The sequence below is a fragment of the Poecilia reticulata genome, chromosome 21 (genome assembly GCF_904066995.2).
Source record: "Poecilia reticulata chromosome 21, P_reticulata-male-v2, whole genome shotgun sequence".
NCBI classification, from domain to species: domain Eukaryota; kingdom Metazoa; phylum Chordata; class Actinopteri; order Cyprinodontiformes; family Poeciliidae; genus Poecilia; species Poecilia reticulata.
Genome location: NC_088850.1, coordinates 15,644,081 through 15,666,348, shown reverse-complemented (window position 1 = coordinate 15,666,348; position 22,268 = coordinate 15,644,081). Strand labels below are relative to the sequence as shown.

General features: G+C 40.6%; 3 protein-coding genes across 6 annotated transcripts; 1 reads left to right on the top strand and 2 right to left on the bottom strand.

Moving 5' to 3' along the window:
* Positions 1-4,785: 4,785 nt before the first annotated feature.
* On the bottom strand, positions 4,786-6,700 carry pigh (phosphatidylinositol glycan anchor biosynthesis, class H). The gene is made up of 4 exons (XM_008398414.3): positions 6,197-6,700; positions 5,458-5,667; positions 5,280-5,363; positions 4,786-5,191 (listed from the first exon to the last, which is right to left on the bottom strand). The coding sequence occupies exons 1-4, from the start codon at positions 6,371-6,373 to the stop codon at positions 5,117-5,119; spliced, it is 546 nt and encodes a 181-aa protein (XP_008396636.1). The 5' UTR covers positions 6,374-6,700; the 3' UTR covers positions 4,786-5,116.
* Positions 6,701-7,490: 790 nt separating this feature from the next.
* On the top strand, positions 7,491-15,885 carry zfyve1 (zinc finger, FYVE domain containing 1). Of its 2 annotated transcripts, none has more exons than XM_008398416.3 (13): positions 7,491-7,696; positions 8,847-9,333; positions 9,883-10,126; positions 10,226-10,486; positions 11,065-11,279; positions 11,366-11,472; positions 11,589-11,697; positions 11,785-11,882; positions 12,006-12,123; positions 12,290-12,460; positions 12,567-12,747; positions 13,371-13,484; positions 14,420-15,885. In XM_008398416.3, the coding sequence occupies exons 2-13, from the start codon at positions 8,854-8,856 to the stop codon at positions 14,650-14,652; spliced, it is 2,331 nt and encodes a 776-aa protein (XP_008396638.1). In that variant the 5' UTR covers positions 7,491-7,696; positions 8,847-8,853; the 3' UTR covers positions 14,653-15,885. The 2 variants fall into 2 exon arrangements, with proteins under 2 accessions (XP_008396638.1, XP_008396637.1); XM_008398415.3 differs by having other exon boundaries at positions 7,492-7,700.
* Positions 15,886-15,989: 104 nt separating this feature from the next.
* Positions 15,990-21,908, bottom strand: wdr21 (WD repeat domain 21). 3 transcript variants are annotated; one of them, XM_008398418.3, is made up of 13 exons: positions 21,471-21,908; positions 21,238-21,362; positions 20,477-20,628; positions 20,248-20,330; positions 19,801-19,903; positions 19,024-19,170; positions 18,818-18,867; positions 18,603-18,682; positions 18,355-18,447; positions 17,765-17,862; positions 17,508-17,684; positions 17,269-17,383; positions 15,990-17,185 (listed from the first exon to the last, which is right to left on the bottom strand). In XM_008398418.3, the coding sequence occupies exons 1-13, from the start codon at positions 21,545-21,547 to the stop codon at positions 16,941-16,943; spliced, it is 1,545 nt and encodes a 514-aa protein (XP_008396640.2). In that variant the 5' UTR covers positions 21,548-21,908; the 3' UTR covers positions 15,990-16,940. The 3 variants fall into 3 exon arrangements, with proteins under 3 accessions (XP_008396640.2, XP_008396639.2, XP_017157818.2); XM_008398417.3 differs by having other exon boundaries at positions 21,479-21,906; XM_017302329.2 differs by having other exon boundaries at positions 19,027-19,170; positions 21,479-21,906.
* Between the last annotated feature and the right edge of the window lie 360 nt (positions 21,909-22,268).

Here is a 22,268-nt window from a genome sequence, read left to right as displayed (position 1 = left end):
GTAAATTTAGACATCATTGTCTCTTTAAACAGGATTATATGTGACCTAATCAACACAGAAATGATTCACTAGACACAAAGTCAACTTCACTGGATGTAAAAATAATCTGTCGGTTAATCTGAGGAGAAAACAAGAGGTGATTCTGCATGAGAGGTTGCACAAGGAGAAATAGTCAAAACCTTTTAAAAGCTCAGGCCAAACAGAGGAACTGCAATGCGATAATATATATATTTTTTATTTTCTACTGTGCATGTTGTCATTGTTGAGGTATTTGTTTTTCTTTCCAGCAGTCAAATGTCTTCCATGATGACCTATCTCTAAATGATCTAGAAAGCTTAGTAGCTATTTATGGAGTCTGAAGACTCCTGTTTTAGCCTTTGCCTTGTGTCATATTAGAAATATTTTTGTCATTTACTGGTTTTATGGATCAGGCCACTAGGAGTCAATATGGGTTGTATGCAATATACTAGAAGTCTTCATTTATGACAGCAAATGTCTTTAATATTTTGCCAGTGATCAAAACTTTTAATATCATGTCATGTTATCTGACTACTGTGCACTTATTTATTTATTTTTAACTTTCCTGGTGGAACAGTTATTTATTTATTTTACATTGATCTAATCAGATTTATTTGGGGCAGCAGAACAGTGAGACAATATACAGGTAAGTGGCCCTTGTGTAGATGCAAGCAAGGGAAACATTAATGTTCATCCTATCTCACTAAAGTGTAACAGTAACATGTTTTCAAAGATGACATTGCCTGAAAGGCAGGGAGGGACTTTAGGGATTCTTTTCAAGAAGATTCAAATCTAAACTGACATCATGCATCTCTTACCTGTGTGAACCAGATTAACTGAAACTTCTTTAAAAACAATAACACGAAGCGCTTCCCCCTTCTGCTCCCGAACTCAACATATTAACAGGGCAAAGAAATGACGGCACACACCAGCTGCCAAAAATCGGCACACCATGTTTTCCACTGTATTTAGCTCAAAACTACAGTATATACAATGAAGTTGGTCAAAAACGAAAACACTAAAACGCTAACATTAGGGGGCCATTTGAGACTAAGCAAAAAGAAAAACTGGCCATGGAAGAGTACATTTCTGGAAAAAAAAAGCTAATGTTAAGAGATTAATTTTAGATATTTAGAAGGGAAAAAAAGACATCAATTTCTGACATTAAAACTAAGAAATTCTCAGAAATGTTAAAGTCGGACAATTGAAAGAAAACACTTCACTGTCTTCAAAAACAGAAGTTTATATTTGCAAATGTTACTATGCATTTAAACAGCTTGAGAAAAGTCAGTCATGACTTTGTAAGCTTCTAATAGGTTCACAACGTTTGAGCTAAATGGGGGCACAGCAGTGGTTGCATTTTAAGCTAACACCGTAAACATCCCGCTTTTTTTTGTGGCAATGTGGTCGGCTCCAGAGAACTCTGGCAAATGAAATCACAAGTCTGGTTCATCCTTGGACACAATGCCTGAAGGTGCCACCTTCATTTGTTTCACCAACTATGTGCAAATACGGTTGGCCACTACAAGGAAGGATTCTGTGTACTAATGACTGCAGTGTTTTGTTGAGACACGTACATATCATCCTCAAAACTGATTCTTGTAAAGACACCAGCTGACGTCAGCATCATTATTGAAAGTGAAATGATGTAGCTACATAAGTTGAAAGATTGCTCAAAGAAGAAGAAGCCATTACTTCAAAATCCACATAAAGGACTAGATTATAGTTATAATCTTTTCAGGGACAAGACATTAATATTTGGTGGTATGTCCAGTAGTCTGAACCTTGCTTACATTTTGAGGAAAAGTATAAAAACTGGAGCACCTTCTAATCTTAAACCAGAATACCAGCAAGTTGCTTAAAGTGGATTAAGGACAACCAAATTACTATTTAGTAGTGGCTATCTCAATGACCTCATTTCAGTCGCTGAAATGTTGTGTGTAAGCAGGGCAGCAAACAAATATGATCCGGCTACATCAGTTCTGGCAGAATGCATTTGTCAAAATTAGAGCAAACTGTTGTGAGAAACTTTTAGAATGCAATAAATAATAAAAATTAAAATAATGTTTGACAGAATTTATAGTGTGCTAAAATTGAAATATATAAAAATACAGAGGAAGTGTGTAATAAAAGTAGACTAAGTTTAGAAAGGATTTTTGAAATGTCCTTATATAATTCTGGTATTTAGGAAAAATAATTAATTTTGGTAATCTGGTAAAATATTCAAGTCTAATTTAATGTTAGAAAGTAAAGAAAAAAACTGGACTTTTTAGACAGTGTTTGTAAATATGGTTTCAATTTACAATTGAACCATATTCAATTGTAATATGGTTACAATATTACAATTGTAATGTTGTCTTCGCTAGTTACGAAGACAACATGCTAGTTGTCTTCGTAACTAGCATGTTATGAAGACAACATGCTAGTTGTCTCATAAAAGCAATAAATAAGAGATTTATTGCTTTTATGAAAGCAATAAATCTAAAATTTATTGCTGCCATCTTACGTTTTCTATTCAAAAGTTTTATGTACAAAATTTTAATCACGGAAATTAAACTGTCTATCCAGTATTTATTAAGTTCAAAACAAGCTATTTTCCTCTGACATTCTAACAGGCAGAGTTTGCCACGCTAACTGCTAGCAGCTAAATAGCTACTACCGCAGATATACACATCGAGGCGCTTTTTAAAAATACTAAAACTGTGATGTTGTCAAGAACATTCAGAAAAAAAACAATGTAATGATGTAAGATACAGCATGACATATTCTAGAAGTCTCCAGCACTGGAAGAACTGCTCAATAGACGACGTGCCGCAGACACTGAGGTCATAAACAAGCCTTCCAGTTCTCTACATAACAAGATCACACACAGATATTCTGAATATTTTTTCCTTACAAGGCATCTTCCATATCATTTGTTTTCAGTGACCCATCCCTGGTGGTGTTATCCCAAGGACAGTCGACTAAAAGCAAAATTCAATCTGTTAGCGGAAGGGGAGAGAAGGGATTCACAAGGGATGAGCCGTGCCCATCGCATTTATGCAAACTCTCTACCTCTGACTGTGTTGTATTGTTTTAATGTCAGTGAAGCAGAGTGTGTGCGCATGGGTGTGCACTGCAGGTGGTAAAAGGATCACTCCTCTTCTCAGTGGGTCACTGGTACCTCCACCTAAAATAAACCATGATGTCTTCACACCCAAAACACTGTAAACTATTTGTACTTTACATGCACTCGTTTAGATAGTGAAGCACAGTGAACATCTTACTGAAATACACAACTTTAAAACAGAAAAAGATGGCAAATTCACGAGTCGGGAGAGGTTATTTTACGATTATAGCCCTACCGTAAGGTGATAGCGGATCACCGTTGAGTCTAAAGCAAGCCTTGCTGTGTTGTTGCCCTGCCTGATCTTTCAGCTCACTATGGGGGTAGCTGCTGCTTTACGAGGCCTATTCAGAGACCCCAAGGTGTCGCTCCTGCTAATTCCCGGGCCTCCCCCTTCTCGTTGATTCCCAACTGTCTCACACCTCCAGGAGGGTCTATTGTTACGTCAGAAGGTCCCACTTCCCATCAGGGGAAAGCCTCACTCCATGAATGTCACATGTTTGTCTGAACATGGAGTTCACATACAGATACAATTAATTGTACAATTCAGATCGTTCTGAAGTTTTAATTGAAAAAAATAGAGCAAAACATATTAACCCTCTCCCTCCGCCCCACCAAATCTCACTACTGCATAAGACGACATGAAACAGAAACTGAGAAATCTTTCTTTGGCCTGGTTTGAAACTTAAGAAAACGTTAAGTAATTTTAATTACTGGACAACAAGTAAACAACTGAACAAAAAACACATATCTTGTAGATGGCTGCTAAAACTGAGTCAGAAGCTGCTAAAGGTACCTTACTGTTAAATGGGAGTCTTTTTTTCCACTGTGGCCCCAGCATGATCAGAATGAGAAATTGCAGCAAAGTTGTTGACTTATCAAGGCCACTGACTCATTCAGGAGGAGGGATTGCTGCCTTAAACTGGGTTTCTTTGGATAGAATACTTTTTACCAATTATCTGAAGTCAAGTTTATATTTTTTACAAGAAGTAAATTGATATATGATAGTTTTAATCTGCCTACATAATTGGATTAAACTGACTATATATTTCTGTGTGTTAATTTCATTGGGGTATCCCACCCCCTACTGTACACCATCACTAGCATAAGGCATTATGAAACTACAGACCAAAAAAAAAATATGCCTGTGCAGCAAGCATGGCTCTGTAACCATCACTGCAGCGGTAATCTGAGGTAAGAATAACTCAACAAACAAGTCTCGTTAACGAACAGAAAGGCAGATGTGTGAAACGTGTCCGACTAAGAGAAGGGCTAGATTAGACGTGCAGTTCAACAAGGAAGTAAAATATTAAATATCTGACCCGGTAAGCCCAAAATGATTCAGACTCCTTTGAGCTCCAGGTTTAATCCTTTCATTTCACAAACACTTTTCTTCTGAATGTAAGTAATGCTAACATCTTAGAGAAGCCGAGCCAGCAGAAGGATATGCTTCATTTTACACATGACATTTTAAAATAAAAATTGAAATAGCTTGTAAACCTCTCTTGAGCTCTTTAGATCCAAACTAAAATAAGTTGCATTTACATTCAAAGCATGTACTGGAAGATAGTTCGAATCCTATTTTGCAATTTTATGAAGCATTGGTGCCCCCTACTGTCGAATGAAACTATTGCTCTAGATAAAGAAGCATGCAAGTGAACTTAAGTTTGTTTTTAAAATTTATTAACTTACAAAAAATGTGTGCAATATATATTAAACCATATAAGTTAACATCTAGAAAGAGAAAGAATGTTTTCCCATGAAAGCAAGTACTAAACTACCTTTATAACAAAGTAACACAGTTAAACTACTGCTTATGAATAAAGTAAATCTGTCTCATTTCATGTATGTATTTATAAAGGAAATAAATCCTGCGAATATTTAAGATATCCTGGGTAAAGAATGCATTCTCTGCTCTCATCGGTCAAAAATACATTTTAAATAAACATACAAGGCCCATGAACAATGTTATGACGTTATACGACTTATGGGTCATTGGCACTTGGACAGAATCTCTTGACAGCTCTTGTAAACCTTCGCTAAGCAGTTGAGCCTCGGCTTGGAGCTCTGAAAGATAAAGACGGGACAGTCATCGTGACATGTTCCTGTTTGTCCTGCTAAATGTGACATCTGCCTTAACAGACTTCTAGTTCACCTGAAACAATGGGACAACACTTGAGACTACATTGGGTTCTGAAGGCTCCTTTAACAGCACACACAGGTAGTAGATGATCTGATTCTGAAAAAAAAAAAAAAGCACAAATAACCATTTAAAAGAGTTCCTGTAGACGTACAAGACTTTTTTTCCTGTTTCACAGCATGCACCCACTCACCAGGTAAACAGCTTCATTGATGACAATGTCTTTGATCCTGCTCATCTCAATGAAAGTGGTGACCTCGCGACCTGACGCATAGTTTGAAGACACCTGGATACCCAGGGAGCCGATGACAAGGAGAGACTCGTGGTCCACCTTCACAAAGTGGATGTGAAGCATCATGCCAGTGAGGGTGATGAGAATAGCACTGGAGAGAACTGCAGTGTTCTGCAGGAGAGAGAGAGAGAGACAGTGAGATTTATAAAGGCAGTAAAGTAGCAACAATTACAAGGACTTAGTTATATGTAAATGCAGGTATTATAAGCCTGGCACGGCCACCAGGCTTTACTTGTGTCCCCGCCAGGCTTAGCATTGCTTATTTATTTAAGATTTTTTTTTTTAATGTTTGCATTTTTTTTCAACTTTATAGTTGGTGTTCAGATATTAATCTTCCTTTATTCCAATAACACATAATCATGAAGTCATATTTTCAAATTTTCTATCAACTTTAAATATTTTTTTAATTCAAAAACACGGCCGCTGGATGAATGACTGCGGCTTAGCAAGTTTTCTAGGGCAAACCTTGTATATAATGCTGTAATATTTATGAAATTCTCTAAACTGTCTACCGAGTAACCAAATATTTAGCACATCCTTGTGAAATAAAGATATCTCATTAGGTTTAGAATAAAAATAAAAAAGCCTTGTGATTGTGATCTGGTCAATATTAAGCGATAATTGAAACACACCGTCTTACCTCTGTGAAAAAAAACACAGCATAAGCTAAGAGCCACACAGAACAAGTGTACACCATCACTTTACCGATGGACATCTTGGGGGAGCTAACAGTGAACTCCCTGCAAAAGCTGGAGTGAGTCTGACAATCCAAAGATATCGCTTTGCCGCTTATATTAGAGAAGGCTTCGTCCTCCATTGCGGATGAAACTATTACAGAGTTACAGACGAAGAAAGGCGAGCATTGAGTGATTTATCAGAGCTAAAGTTAGCAGCAAGCTAACGTCTGGTATACACTTGGAGCCAAGGTTAACAGCAGGCTATGCTAACAAAAGGTAGTAAAAACTTAACGACGAGGGAAACGCCCATTGAAGAAAAATTGAAGGATAATGATGGCTCCCGTCAAAATATAAAAGAGGGGGAAAAAACCCCGCAATTTAATATATCAAATAACTATGCCAGAGATTTGGTGCGGAGATGTTAGTGGTCAAATCAATCTTAATTTGGGGCGTAATGTTTTGTACACCAGCGCGTCCAGATTTGCAGCTTTAACTAAAGCGGTCCTTTAATGTGCTTTATCAAGGAACAACAGTTTCATTATTAACAACATTAATCAGCACAATATAAATGTACCTTAATCACATGATATTGACCATGGGTTTAGTCATAGACACAGCTTTGAGATAAAAAGTAAACAGCATTGGCTTCGTTGCAAATAAAAAGGATACGCTAGGCGTCCGCCATAATGTGAGTGGCAAGTTCCCCAAAGTTTTCTGAAACAAACACATTTGTACTTGGAATTTATTGTGATCTATTGTTTTTATGTAAAGTATTAAGCGCTACTTTTAACACCAGTAATCAGTGATTACTATAACCAGAGATTATCAATTTATCGGTGTAACAGTTATATTTTAATTTCCTTTACTTTTAACAATTAGGATACATTACTGAAATTGTTGGACCACTGTATATACTTAAAATTGTGTGTGATTTCGTGTATTTATCACTCTGCTGCTGTTCTACTGTGAATTCTATTTTATTTTCACGCCCCGCCGCTGCGTTATTAGGTGTACGCCGGTGTTTAATACAAACAAACCGTACAGCAGCTGTGAGGCGCAAAGCATTTTGGGTAGTATAAAAACGTTCAAACTGCATCTTCAGAAAGTTTTTAATTCGCTTTTTGCAACTGTTAGTAGAGTTTAAGCAGGGGCTAAATTGTTTTGATTTCACGACAAATTAAAATTATGCTGATTGTTCCTTCGAAGTGAATTGGGTCATAACACACAAAATAAACAAACTATAATTCCCGTGATGCACTGCGTTACGCTGACTCTTGACCCTTGTGTAAAAACAAGCCGATCAGCTGCAACAACATCTAACCAGTGGCTGCTGATACAACATAGCTTAGCTTTGCCGACGGGGCAGCTATATGTGGCAGTAGGCAGGATGGTCCTGGACGGCAGACGGGTCCAGTTTTAGACCGAGTCCAGCCAGCGTTTTCAACCTGAGAACCGTCCAACGAGTGGGTGAGAACTGCTAGATACATTGACTTAAATTGTCTCCTCAGAAGTGAGTTGTCTCTTTGTGTAGTAGCTGCTGTTAGCTTACGGCTGTTTATTATTGAGTTGGAGGACCCTGACTTGAAACTTAGCACCATCTGGTGAGCTGCCGCGTTTCTTAATGTTACCTAACAGATTTTTATGTCATCATGAAAAAATATATTTTATAGGCTTGGAAAGTGTCTCCTACCACTGTTGTACTTGAGACTGAGTTATTATTATTATTATTATTATTATTATTATTATTATTATTATTATTATTATTAATAATAATAAGAGTAAAAAAACCCAACCTTGTATGACTTTGAGAGATAAATATTAAATGACACCTGCTCAATGATTCCTCTAAATGTCCCCTAAAAACAACTATTAGCTTTGCATTCAGATCAACAAAGAACATCGGTAAACATCAGCTTAGCTCCACCCATCTTCCCATCAACTCTAACCAAATTCCTGATCCCAGTAGAAAATAGTCTTATGCTACTATCACCATATTTCAGTGTTGTGTGCTCAGTTGGGTTTGCAGCAGTTTTTTTTTCTGCCACATATGGAGTTCTGCATGTTTGCCCCAAAAGCTTAATATTGATGTCATCTGACCAGAACCCCCTCCTCCACATGTTTGCTGAGTCGCCTACATGATCTGTGATAAACTTGTAACAAAGACATCTCATGATTTTCCTTCAAATATAGTTTTTCGCACAAAGAGCAAATGTGTGGAATTCATAGCCAATATTGTCCTGTCAGCAGATTCTCCCACCTGAACTGCGGATCTCTGCAGATCATCATTATCCTGCTTGTTAGCTACTGTTTGCACCTCCAAAACATTTGTTTTTATATTGCATTAAATTCCTAGGTTAACACCTTCTACTAAATTTGAAATAAGTTGGCTACATTGCATTTTATTTGGTGTAATCAGGATGAAAGGGGTGAAAACAAATGGAATCCACACTTTTCAGATAGTCTAGTGGTAAAAAAACAAAACAAAAGGAAAACCTTTCACTTCAATAATGTATGAATAATTTTGCTGCTTCTCTTCAAAGGCCTGAGTTTTTCAAATGTTAATAAGTACATTAATTTTCCTGCTTATTAAGGAGAATCAATCTGACCTTCCAGGTTTACCATGAGCGGCCAAAGTCCGGCGGTGGATAAAGGAATGAACACAGTGCTGGTCTGCCAGGAGAGCTACGCCTGCGGAGGGTCGGACGAGGCTGCGTTCGAATGCGACGAATGCGGCAGCTTGCAGTGCACCCGCTGTGAACTGGAGCTCCACCGCCAGGAGCGCATGAGGAATCACGACCGGGTTCGGATCACGCCGGATCACGTTCCCTTCTGCGACGCCTGTAAAGGCGACAACAGCTGCGCCGGCAGACTCAGAGCGGTGGTGCGCTGCCAGGGCTGCAAGATCAACCTGTGTTTGGACTGCCAGAAACGCACTCACGGCGGAGTCAACAAGCGGAAGCACCCTCTGACGCCGTACCCCCCCGCCAAGGCCCCTCAGGAGAGCAGCGTGACGGATGGGGAGTCGGAGATGGAGATCCTCAAGTCGAAGCTGGAGAAGGTGTGCAGCTTCCTGCTGGTTGATGAGAGGGAGGAAATGCAGGTAACAGTCATAAAAATTATTTATTTATTTTTTCAACAGCAGTTCTTTATTTTTTACATGATATTAGGGCTTCAACTAAAGATTGTTTCAGTAATCAATTATTCTGATCGGATAAAAAAATTGGCACATTCTTGAGATTTTTTTATTTAACCACATAAGCCCTTTTTATACAATTATATGATCTCATGCTAAAAGATGCAAATAAATAAACAATTAAATTCCCATTTTAAATGAGAACATAAAAAACATTTTATTGCCTAAAATCCAATATCGAATTAGAGCGGGGTAAAGCTAAAACTATGCCACTCAAGGAATGCAAACTGCATTATGAGGACTTAGGGCTTAAATGCAAAAATATATATAGTTTGTACAGTTTTGGCTTAATGACCACTTTCAGAATATTGCCTTTTTTGAGTCTACATACTCCTGTTGTCGATTTATCGGTTACTAAATTTGTTGACAATTATTTCAATAATCGCATCATCGTGATTAATAGCTCCAGTCCTACATGATATAATAATCATGATATGATCTAATGTGGATTCTCAGGTGAAGAATGAGGAGGACTTTGTCAGCAGAATTGGCTGCACCCCTGATGAACTCCTCAAGGTGGTCTCCATCTTTGGCAACACCGGGGAAGGCAAATCTTACACCCTGAACCACACCTTCTTTCTTGGAAGAGAAGTGTTTAAGACCTCCCCCACACAAGAGTCTTGCACCGTGGGCGTTTGGGCAGCTTTGGACCCCATCCATAGTGTTGTAGTCATTGACACAGAGGGTTTGCTTGGTGCCGGTATGGGATAAATTACTTAACTTTAACTATTTGCTTACCACCACTGTCACCTGGCCTTTGTTGACCAATTTTTATTTTTTTACTTTTTTCACTCATCAGGAGCTAACCAAGGTCAGCGAACCCGTCTTCTTCTGAAGGTCCTGGCTGTTTCTGACGTAGTTATCTACCGAACGCATGCGGACCGTCTCCACGACGATCTCTTTAAGTTCCTCGGAGACGCGTCAGACGCCTACCTGAAACACTTTACAAAAGAGCTGAAGGCAACGACGGCCCGCTGCGGTCTGGACGTTCCGCTGTCAACGCTGGGTCCAGGGGTGATTATTTTCCATGAGACCGTCCACACCAAGCTTCTAGGATCAGGTATGTAGCCTGCCGGATTAGATTAGAATCAAATAATGTATTACATTGCGTCATGTCAACTATAAAAAGTTTAAAATTTATATATCTAAAATTAAGGTCTTGAAACGTCTTAAATTCCTTTTTAAAAAGTAAGTTGGCCTTAAATATGTTGTTCAGAGGTCTTAAATTTAATCACGTATACTGTATCTATTTATTTTTTTAAATGGGACTTTTCTGTCAGGAAAAATTTGAGTCACACACAAACATCTTCATTGTACTTGAAACTGAAAAAATGTACTGACCTCCCAGTCAGTAAAATCAATTGCAATGCCTCCCCATGTCGGGGCAACTGGGAGCAATTCTGACTACCTCAAGTTACGACTTGCGTTTCAATATGGCTGCTCCTCGCATCAACAGCAGTGAGATGTGGTGGAAACATGTTTATTTGAATGGAATTTAAGACATACATCTTAAATTGTCTGAAATTCCACTCATAATGGTCTTAAAAAGTCTTGCATTTGAGTTGGTGAAACAGGATGGGAACTCCTCAGTGTGACCCGTTCCCCTGCCTCCTCTCTGTACGTGTTCTCTGCATTTAGACAAACCGACCGAGTCGGCCGAGCGTCTGCTCCAGGAACGATTCAGGAAACTGGGGCTTTTCCCTGAGGCTTTCAGCTCCATCCAGTACCGCGGGACTCGCACCTACAACCCTCCCACAGACTTCAGCGGGTTGCTGCGCAGCCTGGAGCAGCAGTTGGATAACAACAACACCCGATCGCCGCGATCCGCAAGCGTCATCTTCAAGGCTCTGCAGGTGCTGTTGATGCTGACCTTAGTCACGGCGCCTGCACATTCACGCTGCTGTGCTTCCGTTAAAACTAACCCGCTTCTGTTGGTCAGGCCTTGAGTGAGCGTTTCTGTGGGGAGATCCCAGATGAACGAATGACCAGTAACTCCTTTTTCCCAGATGAGTATTTCACCTGCTCCAGCATCTGCCTCAGCTGTGGGTATGTATGTTTTTACAAGATCATTAATGACCAAAAAAAAGAACATACATGACATTTACTGTTAATACCCAAGCGAGTGGTATAAAAGATTCACATTGTCTTTTTCTCGTCTGAAGGTCAGGCTGCAAGAGAAGCATGAATCACTTAAAAGAGGGACTCGACCATGAAGCCAAACATCGTTGCCGCTACTCTGCGCAGTACGACAACCGCATCTACACCTGCAAGGCAAGTGCAAGCAGAGCAGAACGCCTCTGAAATTATGATAAGATGCCCGTTTGCTAAGGTTCTCGGTTTCTTTGTGGACTCGCTCAGGCCTGCTATGAGGGCGGGAAGGAAGTGATCGTGGTTCCCAAGACGACGGCCTCATCCGACTCGCCGTGGTTTGGCCTGGCCATCTATGCCTGGTCAGGGTGAGTCTATGCAAGCCTTCAAAGGACGCTTGGAAATGGCTCAAAGTCTTTTGTATATTATTTAGATACAAATGGAGCTTCCTTGTCTATCCTCTCTGTGATGACACCAACACCTCTATCCAGATATGTAATCGAGTGCCCGAACTGCGGAGTAATCTACAGAAGCAGACAGTACTGGTATGGAAACCAGGATCCGGTGGAAACAGTGGTGAGGACAGAGATCCAGCACATCTGGCCTGGGGTAAGCTCTGAGCTCAGCTGACTGAGGAGAAGCACGCAGGAAACGTGAATAAAATCAAACTTTGTCTGAAGATGTTGTTGATATCAAAAGCTTAGTGCCTCTTTGGAAGCGTTCATTTCCGCAATCATAAATTTTTTTACACCTCTGTTTGTTTTCCTCTGTTCAGTCTGATGGCTTTTTGAAGGACAACAACAACGCGGCCCAAAGGTTGTTGGATGGAGTCAAATTCATCTCTCAGTCCGTCTCCGAACTCAGCGTCAAACCTGCCAAAGCGGTCACTTCCTGGTTGACCGACCAGATTGCTCCCGTCTACTGGAAACCTAATTCCCTTATCTTGGTGCGCAGCTATAAAATAATGCATGCTGACCACATGGTATGGACTTGCTTAAATATATCAGACTTGTCTTTTTGATATTTTTTTTTTTTTTTTTTTACGGTTCAAGAATTGTCACAAATGTGGGGAGGAGTTTCAGCCCAATGACACCAAGCACCACTGCCGCGCCTGCGGAGAGGGTTTCTGCGACGCCTGCTCTTCCAAAACCCGGCCGGTCCCAGAGCGAGGCTGGGGGCTCGCGCCGGTCCGGGTCTGTGATGCTTGTTTTCACAACCGAGGAATTCCAACTGGTAAAAATAAATAAATCTTTCAATTTGGGCTTTTAATTAAGTGCAACAAACGACTTTAATAATAATAAAAAATAAGAAATGAGTGTAGAAGATGGAATTCATTGCATATTCTTCCTCATCCATACAAATTTAGAAGTATGGGTACAGCCACATATAGCTAATGGCTCTTGGTAGAATTGGTAGAGTTTATTGAAGCTGCTTTCCTGGCATGACCCATCCAGGGTCAACGTCTCAGAGATGAATGTACCGTTTGTCTTAAAAACAGACGTCACGGTCTGACTCATTGTTGTCTTTATCGGCTGGTTGTTTGGCACTACACATTGACTGGATATCAGTCCCAAAAATCTAGGCTCCTGATAAGAATTGATCTGTATGTGCACACATTTGAGCCTGTTATAAAATTGGCCTTGTGTGGATAGTTGAAAATCCAGCATAACTTCCAGCTTGTGCACTAAATAGTTTTTAACGGTCAACATGGGAATCATGCTAACAATAATCGCATGTAAACTTGTGATCATCTTATCTGTGTCCAAAGGCAAAGGAAACCAAACAAGACTCCCCAGTCCTTTTGTGCTCACTGTTATATTGGGATCTTGTGTCTGATTGGATGGTTTCTGTTTCAGAGTTACTGGACGCTGCCTTGGAGGAAGAGGGAAGCACCCTGATAGCAAGAAAGGTTGGCGAGGCAGTTCAAAACACTTTTGGTGCCGTCGTCGGTGCCATTGACATACCTTTAGGTGAGCATTACGTTGTACAAAGACTTCAGACCAAAACGTGTATTTGATTAAAATACAGTAAATGTTTTAACTATGTTTTTATTAGCATCTTATCAGGTGTCAGGGCAGCCTTAAAAAGTCTTAAATTCACGTATCTATAAATAAGGCCTTAAAATGTCTTAAATTATGGCAAGTTAGCCTTAAATGTGATATTCATAGGTCTTAAATTTTGTCTAGGTGGGGCTATTTAGTTGCGTATATTCTATTTTTTATTTTTTCTCGTGGGACTTTTTTTGTCGGGCAAAAGTTTGAGTCGCACACAGACATCTTCATTGCATTTGATTGCTGTGTTCCAGTTTGCTGTGTTCTCAGAGCTGGAAAATGTACTGACCTCTCAGTCAGTAAAATCAACCAAACGCCATCCTAAAATCAGACTGGCCACTGGGACAGTCACGACTTTTTAAAGTGGAGTTCAATATGGCCACTCCTCGCATCAACAGTAAAGGGAAGGAGACATGTTTATTTCACAAGACTCGTGTAAGAGTGTCTCTAAATTCAATGTTACATGTAGCCCCCTGTAACTATAAACTGAACAAATTAAAAGTAGTGTTTGTTTATGGAAAGTTAAACTTAAAATGATGTTTGTAAGAGCTGCTGCAATCAATAAGTTGAAATTCCGACTCCTTAACTAGTATGTTGCTACCTTGGGTCTGGCATCACATGTAGCTCCAGGTTCCATCTTCCAGGGTAAATGGAGTGCAGAATATAACTCACTGCCATCATACCTTTATTAGCTTGCTAGCTTTTTCAGCTACTTTATGTGTAAGTCCAAATTTACCGCCATCTGGCTGGGTGAAGTTTATAGATTTCGTTTGAGCTGTAGGTCTTAAATTCCATTCATAAGTCTTAAAAAAAAAAAAAAATCCCGTTACCCACTAAGGATTTCTTTCTTCCAGGTCTGGTAAAGGACGCTGCTCGCCCTGCCTACTGGGTCCCAGACCAGGACATCCAGTCCTGCTGCGAGTGCCAAAGGGAGTTCACGCCACGTCTGTCCATCCACCACTGCCGCGCCTGCGGCCAGGGAGTTTGTGACGACTGCTCTCAGGAGCGCCGCCCGGTGCCGTCCCGAGGCTGGGACCACCCAGTGCGCGTCTGCAACGGCTGTAGTCAGAAATCCGGGGAACTCTAGCAGGACGGCGAAGCTGGAACGCTTAAAAGACGCAAGCCTCCCGGCAATGCTGGAGGACAAAACCTCAGTAATGGGATGTTGCACCATTCTCGAGGCTGCAGGAAAACGGGACTGTTAATTATGTTTTACTGCCGGTCTCGCATCACTTCTGTTTGATCGGACTGACGTCAATATGCCTAAAATTTACACTGTGAACACCAGTTAAAAACAGACGTGACTTGAATTTTGAAAAGAGACTAAGTGATGCTCGCTTGCGGCTGAATTCAGGTTACTTTCGTTGTCTAACCATAGATCTCCCTTTACTGTAGATTTAGGCTCCATAGCCCTTCGACAATCCTTTTCAGTATGACATTCTCATACGTTTAGCACCTTTTGTGTAGTTCGGAGCCAGTTGTATGGATGATTTGGAGAGCAAAATATGAACTGTAGTTATTAATTGCCTGCAAGTCTGTTCCTCCAGGAGTATTGTTTGCCTCATGAAGAGAAATGATGAGACATTTTCGGTTTTAACCCCGATTGACTGGCAGGTTGTTCTGTTGCATCAAGATGCATTCCAAACAGTACAATAACCTAATAGTTAATATGCAAGTAATTGTTACCTTTACCTAATAGATAACTATATGTATAAATAACAGTAATTACTACTTAATAACGGTAATTAAAGTCATTGCTGGTGTACACTCAAGTTACCCAAAACAATGCAGCAGCCTTAATAGTGCTGTCCATTTCAATTGTTTAGATTTTATAAGGACTATATAGAGCATATACAATGAAAAAGTTTACGGTAACAAGTATGTTTTTTTTTTTTAGATAGATTCTGTTTTATGTTAAAGCAAAAATAAACCCACAGGTTAAAACTCAGTAATGTTTTTATTGGGTGACCGGTTCACAGAAACAACAGTAGGAGTTAAAGACCCGTTTGAGGCTGGCTCCTCAAACCGGGAGATATAGTAGCTTTTAGTGAGCAGCGTTTGCAGCTGGAACGATCCGGTGAATTTAAGAACTTTGTGTTGGTCAGTTTGTTTTTGTTTTTCTTCTGCAGAATATCTGGGAATTATAAGACTTGACTGTACTGGCTTGATCACAAAGTCTTCGGGTAAAAGGACAGACTTTTTGACCCCCCCCCCACCCCTGAGTCGGTTCTTATCACTGAATATAGACATCACATGGAACCAATCATTGACTTGTGTTCATGTATTTCTCATTCAATATGTATTAAACTGAAGAAACACTTTTATGCGTCATTTCTGTTAACTGTTGGGTATGTGTGTTGATGTTACACGTGAAAAATGCTTTCCGTCCTTCCGAATAACACAAGACACATCAGCAGGAACATCTTGAGTAAATGCACTTGCTGAATGATGCAGCCCTTTATTTTGGCACAAACGCATTTTCAAAAACAATGTTTCCCCCTGAGATTTTAAACGCCACTGAGATCATGTCGCTTTGTCCAGGGTTGTGGTTTGAAGGACTTTTTAAAGAAAGACGATTCAGACAAGGCTGGAGCGTAGTCCACTTATAAGAACCAGCTCTGGTCAGATGAAACCAAATTCTGTCCTGTGTGGAAAATAAAAGCAAAAGCACACAGTGGCACCAGCATCATGCTCTGATGAATCCGGTTAGAGAGGAGGTCGGCTTTCCAGCGGGAAAAACGACCCTAAAAACACAATGAGAGCTACAACAGAACAGTAGATCAAAGCATGTCAGAATGACGACCTAGTCAAAGTCAAAAACTAAATCCAATTAAGAATTTGTGGCAAAGCTTTAAAATTGATGCTCCCCGTAAAGTCTGAATGAATTTGAGCCATTTTGCAAAACACCTGCAACAAAAGGTGGTTCTAAAAGGAATCCGTGCCACACTTCAGATTTGCGCTTGTAGAATTTTTTTAAACTAAGCATCCCTTCTCAATTTTTCAAAGATATGCTACTTTGCATTGGGCAGTCATCCCAATAAAACTCAGGAACGTCTGGTTGTAATGTAACAAAATTATGGAAAAGTTTTCAAGAGAAGCTGTAAGAAAAGTAAACAATGTTTAAGCTCTCGTGGCTCCGTTTCCTCCCAACACCAAGAGACGATCCAGCCAAACGTCCACACACAGCACCAATTCTCTTTAGTGTACATTGGATATTTAACAGCAAACTTGTAAAGTGCGTCCCCCAAACCCAGCTCCGGTAGACAGTCGAGGCGTTCTCTGGTTGCGTTCGACTTTCCACTAAACCCAGAGCTACATTCGGTCTCCTGGGCAATGTTACTACAGCTTCAGGACATTTATTTAAAGGGACCATTTTTATGGCATCGTCTGAATTAAAGCGATGGGCTCTCCTCCGTCCTGGTAGTCGGTGTTGTATGGGAAGTAGTACAGGTCATGCTTGACGGCCATGAGCAGTCCAGGGAGCCCCCTGCTGCCACCCAAATTCGAGGAGAAGACGACACTTGGGATCATGTCGTTGGCCGCTGGATGGGGCGACGGGATGGCCCGCAACAGGTGACCATCCTTCAGGCTCCACAGCCTTGTGTAGCAGTCTTGGCCCACTGTGTGAATGTGAGTTGGTGAGTTAAAGTTTTAGTTTGCTTTATTGCTATTCAACAACCAGGAATATATCATCTTCTCCTACCTGCTAACAAAAGACCTTCTTGTTCATTGACATGAACGGGGAGGTAGGCGTGCTCGTTGTGATGCCCTTTGTACTCCAGCACAGGTTTCCTAACTCGCACATCCCACATCTTGATCTATAAGGAAATTCAAAAAGCTCCTTGGTTATTACCCAACATATTCCACTTCTTCAAAAGAACTAAAAAAGCAATTAGCTGAGCTAAAATACCAATGACAACTTAAGAAACGAACTGATCAGACCTGACCCATCATGTCCGCCGCCAGCAGGTAGTTCTCATCCTGCAGGACTCGTACGGAGGTGATGGCTGACTCGTGGTGGAAGCGACTGGCCTTCCAGCTGTGATCCCTGCGGCCACGTTGCCGGAGGTCTATGCTGAAAATCTCCCCCGATCGGCAGCCGTTAAACAGGACCGGAACCTGGAGACGTGGAGGGAATCTAACTCCAGTGCCTGAGTTTGTTCTTCTTCTTACGTGAGAGCAGGGGACGAACATCTCACCCTGAGAGCAAAATGCTGCGCCAAGACGTCGGTGCCGACGCCGTACGTCTGCGTCCGTCCCGTCTCCGCATCCTTGACGATGACCCGACGAGTCAGGCCTGCAAACACGCACAGCGGCATTAATACAGCCACAGCGTCTTGAGTGGGTTCTCACAGTGTGAAGACACTCACGTCTTCACATTGTGTTGAGTTACAAAAAACAAACTTTTGTGTATTTTATAAGGATTTCAACACAAACTAGGGTAAAAATGTAACGTGAAAGGGAAATGACAAATTATTTGGCATTCATATAAATCCACTTTAGTTTGCTAAGCCTTAATAAATTCCAGTGCAATTCGATCAGTGTTATGACAAATGTGACGCACTAGTCTGTCTCCTGCTTATTGCAAGCTCTAACATTTTTCTGTACCCCAATCAATGGACTGCTTTGCATGTAGCTAAACCCTAACCATAACAAACAATTGTCCTAGAGATCTACAGCTAAAGCTAATCTGTAACCAAGCGACATTGGTTCACCTTCCACATGCATACAAACGGCTGATCACGATATCGGATGTATTACAAGGAAAAATAATGACTGCAGAACCGACCAGTGCTGAAGGTCTTATCAAACTGAGGGTTGAAGCACCAAGCGCAGGACCAAGCTGTAGATATCTTGAAGCTACACAGCATCCCTGGTTGATCTGGGGAAAAGAAAAGTCAGAAGAAAAGAGCAATTACAGTCTGTGTTTACAACTAACGTGTTGAGGTTAAGCACGAGAAACCGCAACACATGTCATCGTCTGGTTAAAGATGTCGATACAAACTACTGTCAGCGCTACAAACGGAGCCGACGAACCTGGGTTAGAGTTGCTGAAGAGCGACGCGGGGAGTAAACTAACACAGCCGGGGGTGTCAGCCGCTCCCACCAGACACAACCTAACGGTCACCCATCAAGTGAAGGTACAATACAATATGTGGTAAAAAAAAATATATATATTTCAAGCAGTTTACTGTCAATTTAAATGTACAATATTGACGACATAAAACCAGAAGGCTGAGGCGGAAGGATACAGAACATGAGAGTCGGGGTAGTTAACCGAGGCCCAGCAGATGGAGTTCACCTGAAAAACACACAGCAGACCCCTTAATATAAGTCCAACTGGTACATTTAAGAGCAATATCCAGATCTAAACCACTGATAAATGTTTAAAGGCAGCAAACCAGACAGAACAGCGAGGCAGATCTCTTTATACGAGTGTCTTCTAGGAATGCCCTACCACCTTGCGGTTGGTGAAGTACAGATTATCGCACATTTCCACGGACAAAGAGCCCCGGCTGCCGCTGCTGAAGTTCATAATGCCGTACTTGCAGCCACCGTGAGAGACATCGTTGACGGTGAACACTCGCTCACACACAGAATCCCCCTGAGAGAGAGAGACGAGGAAAAGAAAAGAGATAACAAATGAGTTATTTATTTATTTGTTTTAATACTAATTTTGATCTGAACTACACTATATCAGGAAAACAAATCGTCGTCTTTGTTTAAAACTCCAACACTGATAACGATTGTCATCAACCCTCAACTTTCTCATTCTTTTTCTTGTTTTCCATAATCACAATCCTCCCCCTGCCCCAGCCACTTCCTGTCAGGATAAGCATTTTGTCAACTTGAATCTGTATCTAATTTGTGCGTCAAGGGCAGCGAAGTCCATCCATCTGGATAAGTCAAGTTTTAACTGTGCACAGCGTTAAAACCCCTGAGATTATAAAAACCCAATAAATATGGCAGCCGAACAACATGGGGTTATACTCTTTTGTTTTCTTTTTCTTCTTTTGCTCTGTCCTTTTGGTTTCTTGTATTTCCTTTTTATTTATGTAAAGCACTTTGAATTGCCCTGTTGCTGAAAATGTGCCATATAAATAAAATCACCTTATCTTTACCAAGCAGTCTCACATGATTGTGACAAATGCACACATTGATATTGTGATAACAATTATGATTTGATATATATATTGCAGTTCCAGTTATGAAGGGCTGTGTGAAGTGCTCTCACCACGATGATCCTGAAGTTGTCTGTGTTTGGGTTGCTGTTGTCTGTGCTCTGAATCTGCAGCTTGTGGCGCCTCATTCCGCTGACTTTTACCTCGTGGACAAGCCTGGTTAGAAAAGTGAAGCCACATTAACAATCTGTCCCACCACGGAAACAATCATTTCTTCTCCATGATTTGAATTTTGATTCATTTAAAAATCCTGTTGAAGTCGATTTGTTGGGTTTTATGGGCATTTGGAATCCGACATCAAAAATTGGCCGGCAACAGTAATAGTGGCCGATATATCTTCAATAAAACTCACTCTTTTGCATGTGGAACCAACTATTTCTGAAGTTGCGTTTAGTTTTACTGGTGCTGCTTAGTGTAATGCAAGTAAAGCTGTGGGAATTGAAATGTGTGGACCCCATGTTCACCCCCGAATAGTGCGCACACAGTAGTGATCTGCTTACCTGCAATAGGAGTTCTCGGGTAACAGCCCAAGATGCCTTTTGTGCAGCAACAACGACGTGTTCAGTCCAGTTCTTGGGGCTTTCTGTAAGACACAGATGCGGGTTTAATGGCAGAGGCTCAGTCCTTAACAAGAAAAAATCTGCAAATGTTGCTCAGCTGAAATTACGAATGCAACGTCTTCGTGTGTTATTAGACTGGAAGAAGGTTGTCCATTCACAGCACACTTACAGCACACTCATCTTCTGCCAGTCTCTTATGCCTCTGCTTCTCCCGTTCCTTTTCTTGCAGCTGCTCTCTGGTCAGCGGGTTGCAGTTATTGTGCCCAGGAAGCAGACGGAAGTAGCGATTCTTCTCAGGGTCAAAGTAGAAACCGGGCAGCTCTGACAGACCAGAGAAACAACTGAAGCATCCATAATTTGTATTTTCATCCCCCTCTTAGCTTAAACTGGAACATCAAAACCAATTTATCATCAATACATTATGTAATCAACCAGGGTTATGTTTTTCCTTGTGCCTTTTTTGGTGGTTCTATTGGCAGGTTGACTTCATGGAGAGCCACAAGACTCCTTCACAACATAACTTTAAACAGTTTTTCCTTCCACTAAACTTTACATCAATATGGTATGGTGAATGGTGAACAGCAAACTTCTTTAGCAATTAACTTTTTTTTTTTTGACAACCTGCTTACTTGGAAATTTTGAGTAAGTAAGTCTGTAAAACTGAATGGTCTAGTCATTTGAATTCAGGGTTTTTATTTGCAGGAAATCCATCATCATAAAAATAAACAGAAATAAACAATGAAGAGTGTTTTGTGTGTAATGAATCCATTTAATATGCGGTTTTTGCCCTTTTGAATCTAATTACTAAAAATACTGGACATCAAGATGACATTCTAATATATCTCTCTTATTATTTTGCTCATAATGTTTGAGTTTCTACTGTCCAGTTGCACCAAAAGTCCCCCAAAAAGGGTGTATTCATTAGGATACCTGGTACTCCGCTGTTGGATTTAGAGGAGGAAGAAGAGGCTGAGGTTGAAGAAGTTGAGGCAGTTTGGTTATCATGTTCCCTCTGAGATGCTCTGTGAGACGGCCCAGCATCATTATACTCCTGCCTATAAACAGGAGATATTAATCAAAGCCAATTCTAAGATGAGAGACAATATGTTGAGTTATAATAACGTGTGTTTTTGAGTCTTAAATGTGTGCTGTGCTTCGCTAACATGGCTACCACTGTTCGTCGCTGGATGGTCTCTGTCGATTTCCTCTGTACCACCCCTTTCGACGATCCTGTCGCCATTTCCACTTCTTCATCTCCGTTCCTTGACTCCTACAGCCAGATTTATCATTCACGTAGCCCGTGGTTCACTTCTGGGTGATGAACTGCACTGTGTTTACTCGTTAGCTTAGCAATGTTAGCTTCGGTTCTCACGAGAGCCGTTTGATTTGATTCGCAGGAGCTCAAAGCCTGCAAATAAAACGCACATTCGAAGGTTTTGAAACCTTTAATAATACAGTTAATTGAAAATAAGCCTAAGCATGTCAATATGATAATGTTAACGTTAATTATCGAATCTGAATCTCTTGAGCTCGGTAGCTAAACGTAGTGAGGACTTTGATGTACCTCGGACATAGGGATACGTTTACTAAAGAATGGAGAAATCTAATGTTCAAAGTTTGCTTTATCATAAAGATCGTGAACACTAATGTAATCTTCTTCAAGAAAATGCTAGATTAAAACATTAAACATTGTCTTTTGTTAGCATACTCTATAAAAATAAACATTCTACATTTTTCTGATTATTTGTTCTTATTTGTGTGTTTTCCGTTGATCAGTAAGTCATTTAATGCAACACCAGGTTCTCCACTGTTGCCCCGCCCTTCAGTTAATTTATTGGACAACTTTAACAAAGAGTTTCTGACGTGTCATGTATTCATTGGCTATTTTCTCTGTAAGCGTTTTGCTGCCTTTGGAAGTAACTCGAAATTCTTGACTTCTTAACCTAACCTGTCAGGAGACT

What these genes read in the sequence shown, in the direction of transcription:
- zfyve1 (XM_008398416.3), top strand. Translation starts at nt 8,854, where the DNA reads ATGAGCGGCCAAAGTCCGGCGGTGGATAAAGGAATGAACACAGTGCTG. An exon ending in AGAGGGTTTGCTTGGTGCCG is followed by an intron (nt 10,127 to 10,225) that starts GTATGGGATAAA and finishes TTCACTCATCAG; the next exon opens with GAGCTAACCAAGGTCAGCGA. An exon ending in ACCGCATCTACACCTGCAAG is followed by an intron (nt 11,698 to 11,784) that starts GCAAGTGCAAGC and finishes GGACTCGCTCAG; the next exon opens with GCCTGCTATGAGGGCGGGAA.
- wdr21 (XM_008398417.3), bottom strand. Translation starts at nt 21,561, where the DNA reads ATGAAGAAGTGGAAATGGCGACAGGATCGTCGAAAGGGGTGGTACAGA. An exon ending in ACAACTTCAGGATCATCGTG is followed by an intron (nt 19,171 to 19,800) that starts GTGAGAGCACTT and finishes TCTCTCTCTCAG; the next exon opens with GGGGATTCTGTGTGTGAGCG. An exon ending in TACCCCGACTCTCATGTTCT is followed by an intron (nt 18,683 to 18,817) that starts GTATCCTTCCGC and finishes GGTGACCGTTAG; the next exon opens with GTTGTGTCTGGTGGGAGCGG.
- pigh (XM_008398414.3), bottom strand. Translation starts at nt 6,373, where the DNA reads ATGGAGGACGAAGCCTTCTCTAATATAAGCGGCAAAGCGATATCTTTG. An exon ending in CTGTGTTTTTTTTCACAGAG is followed by an intron (nt 5,668 to 6,196) that starts GTAAGACGGTGT and finishes TCTCTCCTGCAG; the next exon opens with AACACTGCAGTTCTCTCCAG. An exon ending in GTGTTGTCCCATTGTTTCAG is followed by an intron (nt 5,192 to 5,279) that starts GTGAACTAGAAG and finishes TTTATCTTTCAG; the next exon opens with AGCTCCAAGCCGAGGCTCAA.